Here is an 18076-nt window from a genome sequence, read left to right as displayed (position 1 = left end):
TACCGCACGCTTTCTCCTAGACAGGGTCAACATGCGCCACACTTTCTTAACATCATTGTTCACTGGCAGTTCCTCCACTTTCTCCTCGTCTCAAAGGCCCCTCCAACACAAGCTTGATCTCACCCAGCTCCTCAAGCCCCCACTCCTCCCAGTTTCCCAATCAACGAGGATGCTTATGGCGCAATCATCTTTAGTTTCCCTGTGGGGTCACAGATGTCTCATCTGTGAGAAGAAGCGGATCTGCAGCCCTGTAGACAGATTCATGAGGATGATGTTCAACAACCACTGTGCTGCTAGCCAGCGAGTATGGCAGGATTGTCGATATCACACACCGTGATGAGTCGTTCGTCATTGCATACTTTGCTGTTTAGTTAGGAAAATAAGATGGCTTTGTCCTATTATACTTGTTGTGTGGCAGATATAACGCTCAAGGCTTGAAGCTTGACACGTGATGTTCAAAGTGAAACTGAGTTTGTGACCGCTCGCGTGAATAGTAAAATTTAATTACTTTGGTCCAAAAATTTATCGTGGCTCCTCTGATGAAAAACATTCTCTTCACATAAATCAAGGCATCAAGTGGGAATCGAATCCCTGATGGGTCAACAACTGATGCCTATTTAGGCCATGGCAACGACCCAGGTTATGTTACGGTTTATTCATTTTTCTTTGTTTTACTCAGCCTGATTACTCATATGTGATCCTAACGGATCATTTCTCACAGTACTATTATTAGCGTAGCCACTTGTATTTAAGTAGAGCCTTCGCTGGTCTAAACCCCAGCTTCGGCTAAGGTTTAATCTACCCAACTCGAACTCTGTCCTTCGTGACTATCTGTCCGCAATCCGCTTTGATGTCGCCTTTGACTTACTAGAGTATCTACCACCGAAGTGCGAGTGGTGATCCTAGTTCGATCTAAGTCGACTATTAGTTGGTTGTTAACATTTAGCTGAAGCTCGTCCTACATTGCTCAGCATTTCCCGCTGCCCAACATTTATACGCTTATCATCCTACTCCTGGTAGCCGATTGGATACTTCCTCTCGTACTACCCGATCCAATCCTCACCGTCGTCCTCATAGTCCTAGTGACTATTCTCATAACCCAGACAGCCATCACTGCCCCGCTACTAGCAGCTTTGCTCGTGGTGGCCTACATTGGTTGTCTTCGAATCTGAACCCATTTACCTTTCTCTTCCAACTCGTTTGTCTGTTAACAATTCTATTGTTGACATTGACGAGCACCTTCGAGACAAGCGAGGATCTGCTGATGACTGGTTCCAACTACGAAACTGACCTCAGCCTAATCATCGCCATTCTCATTGCACTCACCATCCTTACTGTTCAACTTTTAATTAACCATCTGACAAGCTGCTACCAACTGTAGCAGTTGAATGGTTAATTACAACCATCGAATCTCACGAAGGATAGATCCGCTCACGGATGCCCTGGTCCAACGCCATTCCCGCCGTCTTCGCGACTTTTATACTCTTTTTCTTGTCCATTATTTTGTACCGACTACACCGCTGTTTCCAACAACAGAGGAGAGTCCATGCACAACTTCCATTCCACTACGTTCCCAGCACTCCCGCATATCCTCCTCCCGTAATTCACATTCCTGAGGCATCTCAGCAGACGATACGAGATGTCGAATCCAACGTCTCCAGGGGACATGGAGAATCCCTCTACGGATCGTCACGGTCCAGCTCACGATACTCAGGATCGAGCACCGACTCCTACAGAAGCGCTACCACCGAGTCAGCTGACTCCATCGATATCACAGATACCAGGGGCATATTCCTTGACCGAGGAGACTTGCCCCTACCAGGCCTCTTCGACCAGTCTCCAGTCGAAGGCAAGTCAAGCACCGACAGAGGGGGACGACAAGGCACCAGGCATCTGGTCGAGGGCGAGGAAAGCCCTGATACCGAGTATGAAGGGGACGAGCTCACCGACCTCGAAAGGATCCGACTCGAAAACATCCTCAGTGACCTCTACCCGAATGAAGAAGAAGATGCAACCTATTCCGGAGACAACTGGAGGGGAAGGTCGCAGACAAAGTGGAGCGATGCAGACTGGGGAAGCGAGCGAAGGAGGTACGAGGAGCGTAGTCACGGAGACGACTACGACAGTGATTCTGGAGAGCTTGTCCTTGGGGCCTCCACCACAACTACCGCCCGTACAGATGGAGCAGGATCCCTTCTTCCTGCTTGGCCGACAGACAGGGGCCCCCCCGTCGGCTGGCATCCCAGCACCAGTTGGGTCTACGCTGACCCAGGGGAAGAGGCTCCTGTGGCCTGAGTCCCGACCTTGAGGCGCATCCCTGTTGCCGTCCGCCCGGAAGCCTCAACGCCCACTCCCAACATCCCCAGGCCTGAACCGACGGATCAGCAGCTCTGGGAAGAGTTCCCGATTTACAACCCCGAGGAACTTGGAGCAATTGCCGGGGCCAGACCACTTGCCCCCATCCCCACTTTCATACCATCAGTCACGGGTCGAGCATTCGCCGACCCCGTCCCTAGCAACCAGCGTCCATGGACGCTTCTCTACCACACGCTCGTCAAGTCACTCAACATCCCTCGAGATGCCCGGGAGTCCCCAGAAGTCGAGGCCTGAATGGACCGAGCAAGAGCGGCAGACACACGCTCTCGATGTGCTGAAATCGCCGCCCTCCTCGGGCCCAATGGCTTCTATGACCTCCCCATCGAACCTGACGCCACCCATGCCGAGATTGAAAACAGGCAGCGAGCTGCCGCCCTTCGATACGCAGGGCTCGCCGAGCGAGCAGGAACAGACCTCGAAGCCCACCGAAGAGCCTGGCAGGCCTACGAGTCGGAGATCAGTGACCCCGACTCCGACATCGGGCAGTGGAAGAGAAACAAGGAGATTGACAGACTCGCCAGAGAGAGGAAGGAGGCCAAGGATGCTGAGTCAGCCGCCAAACAGTTCCCTTGAGGGCGAGGTGATGAGGGCGGTCCGGACGGTCCTCGTCGATCCCATGGCTCCAATTCCAACAATCTTCAACATTTTACCGTGGCATGGACTATACGAGATAATGATGGAGGATATGGAGCGAGACTCCCAGTGGCTCCTCACGGAGGCTGGGGAAGATTATCGACATGCGAAATACATGGGGGACGTATACCTCATGAAAAATATCCTAGAGGTGGAGACATGGCATCAGGCCGCCTTGGTATGGAATCAGGTACACCCCGATAACACACGACCAGGGTGCGAACCCTATCAGCGACCTCAACCGATGCCCAACCCGCTCGAGACTGAAGAGTTCTGGGCGGGTGCAGGACCCAAAGATGACGAGGACACCTGGGACAACCCCGGTGCGGGGACTTCCAGGAAGGGAAAAGAATCTATGGTGCCGAAACAGCCACCGCAAGCACCGCCGCCACCCAAGTACCCGGAGGGCTATCCCCCACTGGGCAACAACCCACATTTACGCTCCCTGTCGTGACCGCCGAATGCGCTGGTCCCACCTGTTCCACTGCCACCGCCAGACCCTATCCCGCCATGGCAGCTAGCCCCAGGAGCGGCGAATAATCCCTGGAACGACGTCAAACCGAAATTAATCACTCAGCCCGAATACTTCACGGGGGTTTCTTCGGACATCACTAGGTTCCTCCATCACTGTGAAGTTTATTTTCAGGTGTTCCCAATGTACTACACCATGAATGATCAGGGGCAGAACCCCTACCGCATTACCTTCGCACAAGGGTATCTATGGGGCGAAGCACAGCAGTGGTGGGTGGACCAGTACTATCGGTACAGGGACCCGCATGGTCACTGGCGCTTCCCTACTTGGGACGAATTTTCACACGACTTGACAGTGCAATTCCGAGAAGTCGCAGAACTTACGATATGGAAGGCCGAATGGAAAAAGGTGCAGCAGTCGGACTTCAAGTCCGCAGTAGAATTCTTCGCAAAGTTTGAGTGGCTGGCTCACAAGTGCGAAGAGTTCGGGGACGAGAAGCAAATGTTCGAGACCGTCGAAGCGGCGATAAGGCCAACGGTGCGAAAGACGGTTATGCATGGGGACAATGAGCACCCCACAACCTACGCACAGTGGAAGGCCCGAGTCCTGAGGATCGACGCAAACTACAGATATGATGTTGCCCAAGGGCTGGGCGGTAAGACCTCCCCGAACCAAAGCAGTTCGGGTCGAGGCAATCAATCGAAGGGCGGAGGTCAGGGTTCCAGTGGCGATAAGAAGGACACCACGGGAACCACGTATGGGGGTGCAGGGCAACCAATGGAGATCGACAAGCTCCAGTCTGATAAGCAATGCTTCAAGTGTGGAAACACCGGGTGGAGCCGAGACCATAAATGTCCGACGGACAAGTCAAAATGGCTCCCCGTCAAACTTCCCCCGCGTAAAAAGCCCACCGTCCAACGACTACGTCAACTACTCGCAGAGGCAGAAAAAGAGGAGTTAGGAAAGGACACGAAGGTCGAAGAGGTAAAGGAGGAGAAGTTGTCAAAAGACGAGCCGGCGTCGAAATAAGTGATTCGACGGCGTCGGCAAAGGACTTAGTTTCCCCTGGTGCGCAATCATGTACTTGTAGTCGGACTTATACTACGTATGTAGGTACCCCGTGTTAGGATCGTGCCAATAGGATTGCGGCAGAAAGTGCACGTAGCGGAATGCCATGGGATGCGTCGGGCGTAGGCGAAGCTATTAGCAACGTCACCCCTGAGCCGAAGCCCTAAGATGGATATGGACAGAAGTCCGCGGAGTGGCAGGGACGAGGTAAGAGATAAGTCCAACGGATCGGAGTTCCGCGGACTGGAGAATGAGAGTTAGACTTAGAGTTAGAGAGAGAGAGATTTGGCTGAACCAAGTTGATATTCAAACTGAGTATCTACAGTGTAATTCTAAGGCTTATATACTAGTTAGGAGTCCGATCTAGTTCCTACTCAGAGTGGTCTACATTCTAGGGTTGTCGGAGGATGTATTCTACTGGTCGGTAGCCGATGGGGTCCAATGACATGTTCGCTACCAATGTCGGGCTATTGATAAATTGTAATGGAGAAGTGAAATATAAAATGGAATATGAAATGGAATATGAAATAGAAACTGGGAATTGGAATCCGTAGGATTCCGGGCTGTGGTTTGTTGGGTTGAGTGGAAGTTGGGTTTCCGTCGGCATGCTCGTTACAGTATCCCCCCCTTAGCGTTCTTGCCCTCAAGGATGCAGATCCCGATGGCCGGGTGTGACCGCATGGAATTTTTTCAGGTTGGTCATGTGGCTTTTCACCTCTTAGCTTTCTACCACCACCATCTCCTCTATTTTCTGAATTTCATCCTCGTCGTTTGTCATGTCGTCAACCATCGAGTACCGTGTTTCCATGATGCCCGAACCGTACGAGCCTGCCCTGATGCCCGAAGATATTCGGCCTGAAGACCTGGAAGCCTTTTATGACGAGCGGGACGCCACAGAGAAGGCTAGGGAGGATGCCGCGGAGGCTCATGAGGCCTGGAAAGCGCAGAAACAAAAGGAGGAAAAGAGGCGGGCTCTGGAGTTGGAACGGCGAGAGAAAAAATTGGGGCAGGAGAGGAAGGTTGCGGAGGCCAAAGCAAGGAAGGAGAGGGAGGAGCGGGAGGCCGCGGAGAAGAAACGGCAAGAGGAGGCAGAGGCTAAGGCAAGGGCAGAGGCGGCCACCGCGGAGCAGCGGAGGTTGGAAGAGGAGGCCAGGGCCAAGGCTTTGGTGGAAGCTAGCAAGGCTGTGGAGGCGGAGAAGGAGAAGGAAGATGGGAATGAGGGGAGCAAGGTTGGTAGCGGGTCCGACGGAGATGACGAGCGGGAGAAGGCCCCGAAGGAGAAGGCATTGAGAAAATTGGTAAAGCAGAGGAAGGATAGGAAGGGTAAGGGCAAGGCGACCAATTCGGAGGCCGCGGATGTTTCGAGGAAGCGTAAGATCAAGTCTAGTGCGGTGGTGGTCAGTGGGGAAGAGGAAGTCGCGGGGCCGTCGGGAAGGCCTTTGAAGAAATTGAAGACGGAGCCTGAGATGCAGGCGGACGATGAAGAATATAAGGGTAACGGTAAGTGACTTCCATAGGATCCCGTCGCTTATGCTGACTTGTTCCGTATAGAGCATTGTGGACGTTGTAAGACAGACAACGTAAGATGTTTCATTCGCCGTGGGCACACTTGCGAACGGTGCAAATTAAAGAAGAAAAAGTGTGTGTTTCCACAAGGTGAAAGTTTGGGATCCGCGGGGTCCAGTGAGGTCATCGACCTCCTACAAAAACTTTGCGACAAGATGGACGATTTCCAGGAAGGCTTGGAAAGGGTAGAGGGAAAGGTGGATTTCCTCGGAAGCCGCATTGATGACTTGGTCGACGATTTTCATGAGGGTGATGCTCCGGAGTGGCCATCGGATTTCGTTGAGGAGGAGTTTAGGGAGGAATGGGCAGCATCGAAGGTCGAGCTCGGAAACCTCAAGAACGTGAACTCGGAGGCCCTACAGATCGCGATGCGTATGCGACTTGACAAGGACATTGCCCAGTTGTGGAATGCCCACGTGATGGGTACCGAAACCCTCGATGCCGCGGATCCCTTCGAGGTCGCCAACATGCAAGTTTGGTATGGCTGCCTTGGGAAAGACGGTCTTCGATTGGCCATCAAACGTTGCGACCATTTCTTGGACACAAGGGACCAGTTCTATGCACTCGGAGGCCGTCGGATTGAGTGGGCATTGTGGAAGAGGTATTTGGAGGATGCAGACGAGTTTTTGGTAGAGGATTCCGAAGGGGAATTGGATCCTGAGGAGAAGAAGAGGGATGAGATGTGCCTGGGCACGGGTGCCATCGGCGTTCTGGCACTGGATGAGCTGGAGCTTCTTGTTATGAGTGATGAGGAGGAGGAAGGAAGTGGAAGAGAAGATAGGGTGGACGAGGATGTGGTGATGGGAGAGTTGGTGCACGCGGAATCCTAGGTGCGGTTCTTGGACTTGTATATATTTTTTGGATGTTGTCTTGTACACGGATTTTGAAGTGTGGGCCCCGATGGGCATAAATATATATATATATCTTGGCTTGTAGGCTTGAGTGAGTAAGAGGAAGAAGGAAAGCAAGAAATAGGTGCCCAATGGGCTCCATTCCCAATTAGGAAGGTAATTTGCAATAGTTTTCCAGGATTTGATTTGAAATTCGGAGAGCGGAGACCGTAGGGAGCCGATAAGTTATGAGTAGGTCAAGAAGCAATGGGCGAGGGTTTGAGGGAGACTTTGTGGATGGTGACTTTGGATAGCAGTCCTGGTTTGTCTGGGTAACGTTGGTGGAAGTCTTTTATATATTCGTCTGCGGAGAATTCTGTAGCGGGGATCCAGGCAAACTCTTCACCGGTACCTTCATAACCCAACCATTGGACTCAGTATAGGAGTGGACAGCGGAACCGACGGTCGAGTTTAGAGTCGAGGATTTGAGAGATCTCATACTGTTCTTCACCGTCGACTTCAACTGGAGGTGGTGGAGGTTGGGTACAGTTAGGGATAGTATTGGTCTCCACGGGTTCAAGTTGGGAGACATGGAACACAGGGTGGATGGAGCGGAGGTCTGACGGGAGTTTGAGAGTGAACGAGTGGGATCCTGGCTGAGCAATGATATCGAATGGTCCTAGGAATTTTTCGGCAAATTTCGCAGTAGGGCGAGTAGTTCTGATATGTTTGGAACTGAGGTAGACTTTGTCACCTACTTTGAAGTCAGGAGCCAGGGACCGCCGCTTGTCCGCTTGTAATTTGTAACGGGACTGAGCATAAGTGATTTCATCTTGAAGGAATTGGTGGAGTTTGTCGAGGTTAACGATGAAGTCACGGGCCCGAGCGGAGGCGATGTCGCGTTCAGGATGTACGGTGATATTGGGATGATAGCCTTTGTTAGCAAAGAATGGAGAGATTCCGGTGGAAGCGTTGGGAGCGTTGTTATAAGCAAACTTGGCAATGGGTAGTAAGGTATCCCAATTGTCTTGTTGATAGGAGCAGTAGATGCAGATGTACTGTTCCAGAGTTTGGTTAGCGCATTCAGTTTGTCCGTCGGCCTCTGGGTGATATCCGGAAGTGAAGTGAAGCTCCATATCCAAGGCTTTGGCAAGAGCGCGAGTGAACTGGGAGACAAATTCGGAGCTGCGGTCAGAGGTTATATGATTGGGGACGCCATGTTTTGTGAACACATGGTTAACGAATAATCGAGTGAGCTCTTCAGAGTTGATGGTATCGTGGGTAGGAATGAAAATTGCTTGCTTACTTGCGCGGTCGACCACTACAAGGATAGCAGTGAATCCATTGGAATCCGGTAATTGTTCGATGAAGTCCATGGAGATGGAATCCCACGGGTGTTCTGGGACCGGCAATGGTTTGAGTAAGCCAAAAGGGCGGTGTCTAGGTGTTTTGTTATGTCCACAGGTAGTGCAAGATTTGACGTAGTGGCAAACGTATTCACGCATCTGTGGCCAGGTGTAATTCCATCGGACAAGTTCGAGAGTCCGATTTTGACCAAAGTGACCTGCCAAGATGTGGTCGTGATTGTTTTGGAGAACGCGAAGACGGAGATCATCGGTGTCCGGGACATAAATGCGACTGTCAAGACGTAGTAGTCCTGATTCGTCCATGGACCACCGAGAGGAGTTGGAAGGGGAAGATGCGAGTTGGAAGCCTTCAGTGGAAGTGGAATCCAACGGCTGTGCATTCTTGATATCAGAGTGGAGCTTGTCGATGTCCATGATAGCACTAGCGCGTAAGACCGGACCTTCAAGGAATGTAGCGCGGAGTGAAGCGGAGAGTTGTTCTTGAGTGAAAACAGGTCGGAAATTGTGAGGGTTGACTTGAGCATATTGACTATCCCCCTCTTTAGGGTAGACGTCCCATCGTCTAGTGAGGGCATCCGGTTTCCCACCAAGTTTACCCGGTCGGAACCGAATAACAAGGTTGAATTGAGAGAGGAATTCGGACCAGCGTACTTGACGTCGAGTAAGGACCTTGGTAGTAGAGAAGTACTCAAGGTTCTTGTGATCTGTAACGACATCAACGGCTTCCGCGGAGCCTTCAAGGTAGTGGCGCCAGTATTTGAAAGCTTCGAAGATGGCTAGAAGCTCTTTATCGTGCGTATCGTAGTTGAGTTCGGCACCATGGAGACTCCGGGACAAGAAGGAGATGGGATGGATCTCACCATCCTCAAGGTAAATGGATAGGATGGCAGCAATAGCGTAGTCGGACGCGTCAGTTTCCACAACCAGTTGGCAGTCGGGAAGCCAGTGGGTGAGGATAGGAGCATGAGTAAAAGCCTGCTTCAACTCATTGAAAGCGGATAGGCATTCGTCATCGAATTTCCATGGAGTTCCTTTGCGAGTGAGTCGTGTTAAGGGCAGGACGATCTTGCTGTACTCATGAATAAAACGGTGGTAGAAATTAGCGAAGCCGAGGAAGGATTGGATATCCTTGACTTTCCGCGGAACCGGCCAGTCAGTAATAGCTTTGACCTTGTCTTCAGACATGCGTAAGCCTTCGGGCGAGAGAATGTAACCAAGATATTCGACGGAGTCCCAATGGAATTCACATTTGGAACCCTTGCAGTAGAGGCCATTAGCCCTGAGTCTGTGAAGGACTTCGCGTACGCGTTTTCGGTGATCCTCGGGATTGTCAGAGTAGATAAGGATGTCATCAAGGTATACGATGACAGATACATCGAGCATATCGGAAAAGATGTCGTTGACGAAGCATTGGAAAGCTGTGGGAGCGTTAGTGAGTCCAAATGGCATGACACACCATTCAAAGGAGCCGTAGCGGGTCCGAAAAGCGGTTTTCCATTCATCACCCTCAGCTATGTGGACGAGATGGTAGGCATGACGAAGGTCTAGCTTGGTGTAGAGACGAGCGGAACGCGCGGAATCGAGAAGGTCGGAAATGAGGGGCAACGGGTAATGGTCTTTTTTAGAGATTTTATTAAGGCCACGATAATCTACACAGAGTCTAAGTTCACCGGTTTTCTTCTTGACAAACAGTACCGGAGCTCCGTGCAGAGAGTGGGAAGGAGTGATGAAACCATTACGGATGTTATCGTCAATAAACTCGCATAAGGCCTTTAGTTCGGATTCAGAAAGGGAATAGATGGGTCCGAGTGGAGGGGTGGAGCCTTCCTTGATATTGATCTTGAGGTCGTAAGGGCGATGCTCAGGGAGCTTTTCAGAAAGGGAATCACTGAATACATCAGCAAATTCATGGTACTCTGGTGGGACATCAGATAAGTTAGCGGGAGCCGCGGAGGTTGCCTTGCCCTTAACACTAGGCATAGAAGGCTGCAATGTGAACTGCTGAGCCCCTTCTTCTGCACAAGCTCAGACAAAAGTGGCAGCCGATATAATAGATATCTTGGGGGCAGCCAAAGCACCAAAGGAAGGAATGGTAGGGTAGGAATAGATAGGTTCATAAGGCGGCGGAGCCCGTCGGGATCTCGATTTTGGGGTGGAAGATGATGATTGGGATGGTTGGATTGGACTGGAAGAGTCCGAGTGGACTGGCACATGTGTGTCAGCAGCCACGGAAGTGCTTGATGAAGAAACAACCGATAATGGTGAACGGAAAGTGATACTGTGCTTTACCCAGTCAATCGACGGATTGTAGCGGGAGAGCCAGTTGTATCCCAGAACGACATTACAAGATGAATCTAGACGAGTGACGTAGAAGTCAATAGGAAGGATGTCTCCGGAAGGGAAACGGATTGGAAGGGAAATGGATTGGGAGATGCGAGATCTGATGGAGCCATCGAGAAGCCGAAGTTGGACAGGTGGGATAGATTTGGTAAGCAGATTGTGATCCTCAACATACTTCGAATCAACAAAGCAGTGGCTAGAGCCAGAATCAACGAGTGCAAGAAAACAAAGGATAGTAGAAATGGGTGAACTGTCGGACTCCGATCCGGAGCCGACTTCAGACAAGAGAGAGACAGTTAGGGAATGATTGGAAAGAGCGGCAGCGTTGAGGGTTACGATCTCCAGTGCACTGTGACAGTCAATGCAACCCTGTCCTAGTGCGGAGGATACAGGGTTGCTCTCTAGTTTTCCGATTCCGATGGAACTGTTTCAATAGAGGCAGTGGACTCGGGAGTAGGGGCAGGAGTAGCTGCAGCAGCATGGCCCTGAGCGGAGGCCACGGCTTTGCGCTTGTTGCAATCTTCGGTCTTGTGCTTACCTCCGCAGAACATGCAGAGGTTATTCTTCTGACGGCGGTCCTTTTCTTCTTGAGTAAGATGGCCGTCTTTGCCTAGCTTGTCAGTGTAGGGCTTAGGGTTGGAAGAGGAAGAGTTGTTGGGGGAAGACGAAGATGATCCCGCGGAGCCCGAATGAGAGGACTTTTGGCTCACGGAGTTGGAGTTGGGAGCCGAAGAGTTAGAACCCTTCACCTTGTTGCTGTTGCTGGAAGAGGAAGATGGGTTACTGCGATTTTCTCGGGAGATTTCGGCTTTCTGAGTCCAGTAGCGAGCGTCGAGCTCTTGAGCGAGATTCTGCATATCACGGAGATTATTGGGTTTTCCGTGGTGGGCCATATCATCCTTGATGCGAGAGCAAAGGCCACGGTAGAAGGCATGACGAAGGGAGTTGTCACCGTAGCCAATAATGGCAGCATACTGATTGAATTTGACAATATACTTCATGATGTGGTCTCCGTCGTGCATCCGAAGGTTTTCCAGTTCATCTTCAGCATCTCCGACGGCATCGAAGGGGCCGAAGTTGGTTCGGAGTTCTGAAAGGAAGGCGGCATAGGAGTATGCCCAGGCAGGAGGGTTGTGGTGATTAGGGTGGAGGATATCTGGTTCGAACCAGTCGAGTGCGACACCGGAGAGGAAGGAGATGGCGTAGTTGACTTTGGCCATGTCCAAGCGGAACGCGTCGGGACAGTCATTGAAGTTTAACTGGAGGGAGACAATGAAGGCTTTGAGTTTTCGGGAGTCCGAACCATCGAAGGTATCTGGTTCCTTGACCTTGGTGCGTACAGCACGTTGTCGATTGCCATTGACAGCATCGGAGACGCTGCGGAGGACATTCATAAGTTGAATGAGGATCTGGGCGTCGTTATTGGGAGGATTAGGGTTGTTACCAGGATTGTTGTTAGGTCCTCCTCCAGGACCGCCGGGACCACCAGGACCTCCAGGGCCACCTGGATTGGGTGGGCCACCGCCAGGATTTCCTGATGGGTTTCCGCGGCCATTCATTGGCATGTGAGGGGGGAATTCCCCGTCTTCCGAACCTTGGTCATCGTCGTCATCCCGACCTGGGATGTCATCGAACAGAGAGGTAGTTGGGTTCTGTGGGGGGTTGCTTCGATACTCACCCCAGCCATTGGATTCTGATCGCTGGGCTAGGAAGGGGTTAGGCGATCAGTTAACATCGGATTGGCGAGCAGTGAAGCCACTGTGAAGGTAGGTTTCCCTATGGGATTGTTGGTGAGGGGCAGAATCCGATCCAAAGAGAAGGGGACCCTCTTTTGAAGCAGAGGCAGGGATATCGTCCATGGTGTAGGTTCGGTTGTTGACCGTGGAGTTGCGGCTGGTTTCTGGAGGAACAGTGAAAGTAGAAGACATGGTTAGGAAGAAATTTCGACTCAAGGGTTTGAGTTCGAATATACTGTTAGGATCGTGCCAATAGGATTGCGGTGGTAAGTGCACATAGCGGAATGCCACGGGATGCGTCGGGCGTAGGTGAAGCTATTAGCAACGTCACCCCTGAGCCGAAGCCCTAAGATGGATATGGACAGAAGTCCGCGGAGTGGCAGGGACGAGGTAAGAGATAAGTCCAACGGATCGGAGTTCCGCGGACTGGAGAATGAGAGTTAGACTTAGAGTTAGAGAGAGAGAGATTTGGCTGAACCAAGTTGATATTCAAACTGAGTATCTACAGTGTAATTCTAAGGCTTATATACTAGTTAGGAGTCCGATCTAGTTCCTACTCGGAGTGGTCTACATTCTAGGGTTGTCGGAGGATGTATTCTACCGGTCGGTAGCCGATGGGGTCCGATGACATGTTCGCTACCGATGTCAGGCTATTGATAAATTGTAATGGAGAAGTGAAATATAAAATGGAATATGAAATGGAATATGAAATAGAAACTGGGAATTGGAATCCGTAGGATTCCGGGCTGTGGTTTGTTGGGTTGAGTGGAAGTTGGGTTTCCGTCGGCATGCTCGTTACACCCTGTACGAACAATATACCAATTCTTTTGCCACGTTATCAGTTGAAGAGACTAAGAATGAGGAATCGCAAAACGCCTATGGCGTAGGAGGGGATTTCCGCTGTCCTACGCAGTCAGCGATGGACAATGAACCCCTAGGGGCCGGTCCACCTCAGACACCCCCGCTTGACCGAACGGGGGAAACACTGGAGAACCCAGTTAGCGCCTCAGGTCAAGACAAGACGGACACCAGACGTGGTGGTCGTCGCCCCGGCAGGGAGAATTGGCCGACGACTCCGACGGGTGGGCCCTCCCTTCAGGCCATCCCTCCCGTCAGTGGCGGAAAAGCAGCTGAGGCTGGGATCCAAGGGGACCACCTGCATTTAGTAGTGGTCTCGTCCGCAAACGATGTCGACCCCCTCGGTGAGCCGATATGTGTGCGGCTGCCTCGAGTTTCTGAGAGTACCGCCGGCGTTAGGAATGAGGGTGAGTACCGGATCAGTGTGGAGGTTACAACGCCACGTGCAAGCGCCCTTGGCCAGGGCTGAACGCAGGGCAGCGAGCCCTCCTCCACCCACTCGTCGGAAGGTGACCAAATGCCGCCGAGGGGCCTTTTCGACCAGCCCAGTGACCAACTGCCACCTCGAGGCAAGAAACCCCCAGTTTCATTGGAGGAGGTTGAAGACGAAGAAGCATACTTACGGTCGGATATCCCGACCACTACGTGACCAGGGAAGTCTCCTGTGACCCCCGGACCCGAGTTACTGCCCGAAACCAAGAAAGCGGTCGTAGAGACGTACTACGAGCCGTTCGGTACCCACTGGACTCGACGTGCACTGCGACTCACCAAAACCGAGTCCGCTGCATTCGCTACCCTTAACCGCTGGATACACCCCCAGTGAACGGGAGAAGTGACAGTTGAGTTATGGGAGTCGTTAAAAGAACAGCCCGAGACAGCGACGGAGGCGAGAGACAAATGGCAGTGGATGGAGGACCTGAAGAAGCCGCCCATGTATATATGAGGAAGGAAGGGGCGTAATGTATCAATCAAAGTACAGTTGGAAACGCTAGACACTCGTGAGATACATCCCTTGAAGGCGCTCATAGACAGCGGAGCCACCGGCAGTTCGATAGACCGAGCCTGGGCCCAGAGTCACGCCCTCAACCTCAAAACAGTGGCCCGACCCGTCCCGGTCTATAATGCCGACGGCACTCGAAATAAAGGAGGTGACATCACCGAGTATGCTGAAGTACGGTTACGGATAGGAGACCACGTAGAAAGGATCAAACTTGCCGTAGTGGACCTAGGCACCACTCTGTTGTTCTTGGGACACGATTGGCTACAGAGACATAACCCACTAATCGATTGGGACACCGGGGCCGTCACACTAGCCCAGTGCACCTGTCGAAAGGTCCCTTTTGCGCTCCCTGACACGGATCCTTCTTCACAATGGGAAGAGTACAAAGAAGGAGATACTATCCTGGTCATAGACTTTGAAGAAGTGTTTCATGTCCGAGCAATGGGCACTAAAGCCAATGAATTAGCAGCCCAAGCTAATGCCCGGAAAGTTACGAAGTCCTTCGAAGAGATAGTACCCAAAGAGTACAGGGACTTCGAAGATGTTTTCGCAAAGGAGAACTTCGATGAACTACCCCCGTGGAAACCTTGGGACCATGCCATCGAATTAATCCCCAATGCCAATGCCAATCTGGACTGTAAAGTCTACCCCCTTAATCCTACGGAGCAAGAGGAGTTGGACAAATTCCTGGATGAAAACCTTTCCACCAGCCATATACAGGCGTCGAAGTCCCCCATGGCGTCCCCTTTCTTCTTTGTTAAGAAAAAGGACGGGAAACTTCGCCCGGTCCAGGACTATCGTAAACTCAATGAGATGACCATCAAGAATCGATATCCATTACCGCTCATTGGGGAACTGATGGATCGGCTGAAGAAAGCCAAATACTTCACCAAGCTAGACGTGCGGTGGGGGTACAATAATGTTAGGATCAAACAAGGGGACGAATGGAAAGCCACCTTTCGAACTAATCGCGGCCTCTACGAGCCCCTCGTCATGTTCTTTGGACTCACTAACTCCCCCGCCACTTTCCAATGGATGATGAATGACATTTTCAAAGACCTCATAATGGCCGGGGAAGTGTCAGTTTATCTGGACAATATCCTAATCGCGTCTAAAACCAAGGAGGACCATAAATGCATTGTGCGTAAGGTACTCCAAATCCTTCGTGACAATAAGCTATTCCTGAAAGCGGAGAAGTGCGAGTTTGAAGTCGAAGAGACCGAGTACCTAGGCGTCCTCATTAGCGAGGGGAAAATTCGCATGGACCCGGTAAAGATTGCCGGTCTATTAGACTGGCCGACCCCTTCTAAGAAGCAGGAACTACAATCGTTCCTGGGGTTCTGTAATTTTTATCGACAATTCATTCGTGATTATAGCAAGCACGTGAAACCTCTCACCGTTCTTACAGGGAAGGTGGAGTGGCGGTGGGAGGAGGCTCAACAAAAGGCATTCGAAAAGCTAAAAGAGCTGTTCCGCGAGGATGTGGTTCTCACCATTCCGCTCGACGAAGGGAAATTCCGGGTGGAGGCAGACTCTAGTGAGGGAGCAGTGGGAGCGGTACTGTCCCAATGGCAAGAGGAGAAATGGCGACCCATGGCCTTTTTATCCAAGGCCTTATCGGTCACTGAATGGAACTACGAAATTTATGACAAGGAACTCCTTGTGATTATGATCACGCTGGAAGAGTGGCGCCAGTACCTTATGGGTGCACGAGAAAGTTTCAAAATCTGGACGGACCATTCTAACCTCCAATACTTCCGAGAGCCCCAGAAGCTCAATCAGCGCCAAGCTCGATGGGTGACCGAGCTAGCAGAATACCAATTCACCCTGCACCATAAACCTGGGGCTCAGAATCGCAAGGCGGATTTATTGTCGAGACGGGCAGACCATAATCAAGGAAAGGACGACAACAAGGACGTCACAGTGCTGAAACCTGAACATTTCCGAGCTCTTGTCATGCCCACCGAAGAGGAGCTGCACGAAAAGATCAAACTGGCCACTCACGACATGCGCAAGTGGGACAGGGGTATTTCCGACTCCCTTAATCATGAAAAGGGAATCTCCTGGGACCAAGACTTGCTGTGGTACGATGGGCGTATCTACGTTCCCTCCGACAGACGTCTACGAGGGGAGATTTTAGCCCTAAGGCATGATCACGTAACTGCAGGTCACCCAGGGATAGAAAAGACGAAAGAGCTCGTCCTGCGAGACTATTGGTGGCCCTGAATGCGTCGGGAAGTAGAAGCCTACGTAAAGGGGTGTGAGGTCTGTCAACGAACTAAGGCGGATCACCGTCCCAAGAAGGCACCCCTCCATCCTAATGAAGTACCGGATCAACCTTGGACTCACATATCGGTCGACATGATTACCAAACTCCCAAATTCAAAGGGGTTTGACTCCATCCTAGTGATTGTTGACCGGTTCTCCAAGACGATTATACCTATCGCATGCACCGAAGAGCTTACCTCCTTAGGGTTCGCCAAAATCTTGAGGGATCATGTCTACATGCCCTACGGAGTACTACCGGAGAAGGTTATTTCAGATCGAGGCGCTATCTTTGTCTCGAAATTCATGAAGGAGTTTTACAAGCTCGTACAAATCGAGGGTAACCCGTCTATGGCCTACCATCCGCAGACTGACGGACAGACGGAGAGAGTCAATCAGGAAATAGAAAAGTACCTCAAGATGTTCGTTAATCACCGACAAGACGATTGGAGCGACTGGTTACCGCTCGCCGCCTTTACCCACAATAACTGAAAACATTCGGCCACAGGATACTCCCCCTATAAGGTAGTCTTCGGGAGAGACGGGCAGGTAATCAAGACCTCCCAACGACCAGAAGCCGTCCCGGCGGCGTCCAAATTAGTGAAGGGAATTAAAGAAGTTCAAGAGAAAGCGAAGGAGTCCTTGGAACACGCTGCTGAGTCGATGAAAAAGGCATACGATAAGCATAAGGACAAGGCCGTGGAATACGAAGTGGGTGACAAGGTATGGTTGGATTCCACCAACCTGCACCTTCCTCGCCCTACGAAGAAGCTCAGCGATTGACATGTAGGACCCTTCGTGATCCTCGCGAGGAAAGGCGCCTCAGCTTACGAACTCAAACTACCGACTGGCTGGAAAATTCACAACAGGTTCAATGAGTCCCTTCTGACTCCATATCACACCCCCGAGTTCCCTGATCAGCCGCATCCTGAAAGGCCACCGCCGGAACTAATTGAAGAGGAAGAGGAGTATGAGATAGAAGAGATCGTGGGAGAACAAGACAAAGTCATCGGTCGTGGACGAACACGATGAACTATAACCGAATACCTGGTGAAATGGAAGGGATACCCAATAGAGGAAAACTCTTGGGTAAAACGTTCGAATATGGCCAATGCAGAAGAACTCGTTACCGACTACGAGGCCCGAGTTCAGAAAATGGTATGGAAAGTAAACGACAAGGAAAAAACCGTTGGGACTGATGATAAGATACTGCCAAATACCCTCTATCATTATCACGACCCCAACACCCCTTGTGTCACAGATATCATCACAGTACCCTCGTCGCAATGCACAGCAATAGCCCATTCGGAGGAACTAGATGGACTAATCGAGGGGGAAGTCGACGGAATTTCCGCAGACAACGAATACAGCGACGCCGAAGACGAAGTCAATCTTCAAAACCTGGAGCGTATTCATGAAAATTGGAATACCGAGGACAAAGATGATGATGATGATGTACCATCCTTTTATTCTATTTCACACCACTCCTCCTCCAACGAAGACGAATGGGACTCTAACAGCTCATTCGGGACGAACGAGTCTTAGGGAGGGGGTAATGTTATGGT

General features: G+C 51.3%; 1 protein-coding gene across 1 annotated transcript; it reads left to right on the top strand.

The window, feature by feature from the left end:
- Positions 1 to 17615: 17615 nt before the first annotated feature.
- On the top strand, positions 17616 to 18056 carry EV420DRAFT_1649923 (uncharacterized protein; the record flags this gene model as incomplete). Its single annotated transcript, XM_060478381.1, has 1 exon — positions 17616 to 18056. One exon carries the CDS (start codon positions 17616 to 17618, stop codon positions 18054 to 18056), a length of 441 nt encoding a protein of 146 aa, XP_060324050.1.
- Positions 18057 to 18076: the final 20 nt, after the last annotated feature.

This window comes from Desarmillaria tabescens (assembly GCF_030435595.1).
Source record: "Desarmillaria tabescens strain CCBAS 213 chromosome Unknown EV420scaffold_68, whole genome shotgun sequence".
NCBI lineage: Eukaryota > Fungi > Basidiomycota > Agaricomycetes > Agaricales > Physalacriaceae > Desarmillaria > Desarmillaria tabescens.
Note: the sequence above shows the minus strand (reverse complement) of the source record. Positions and strands in the feature narration are given on the sequence as shown.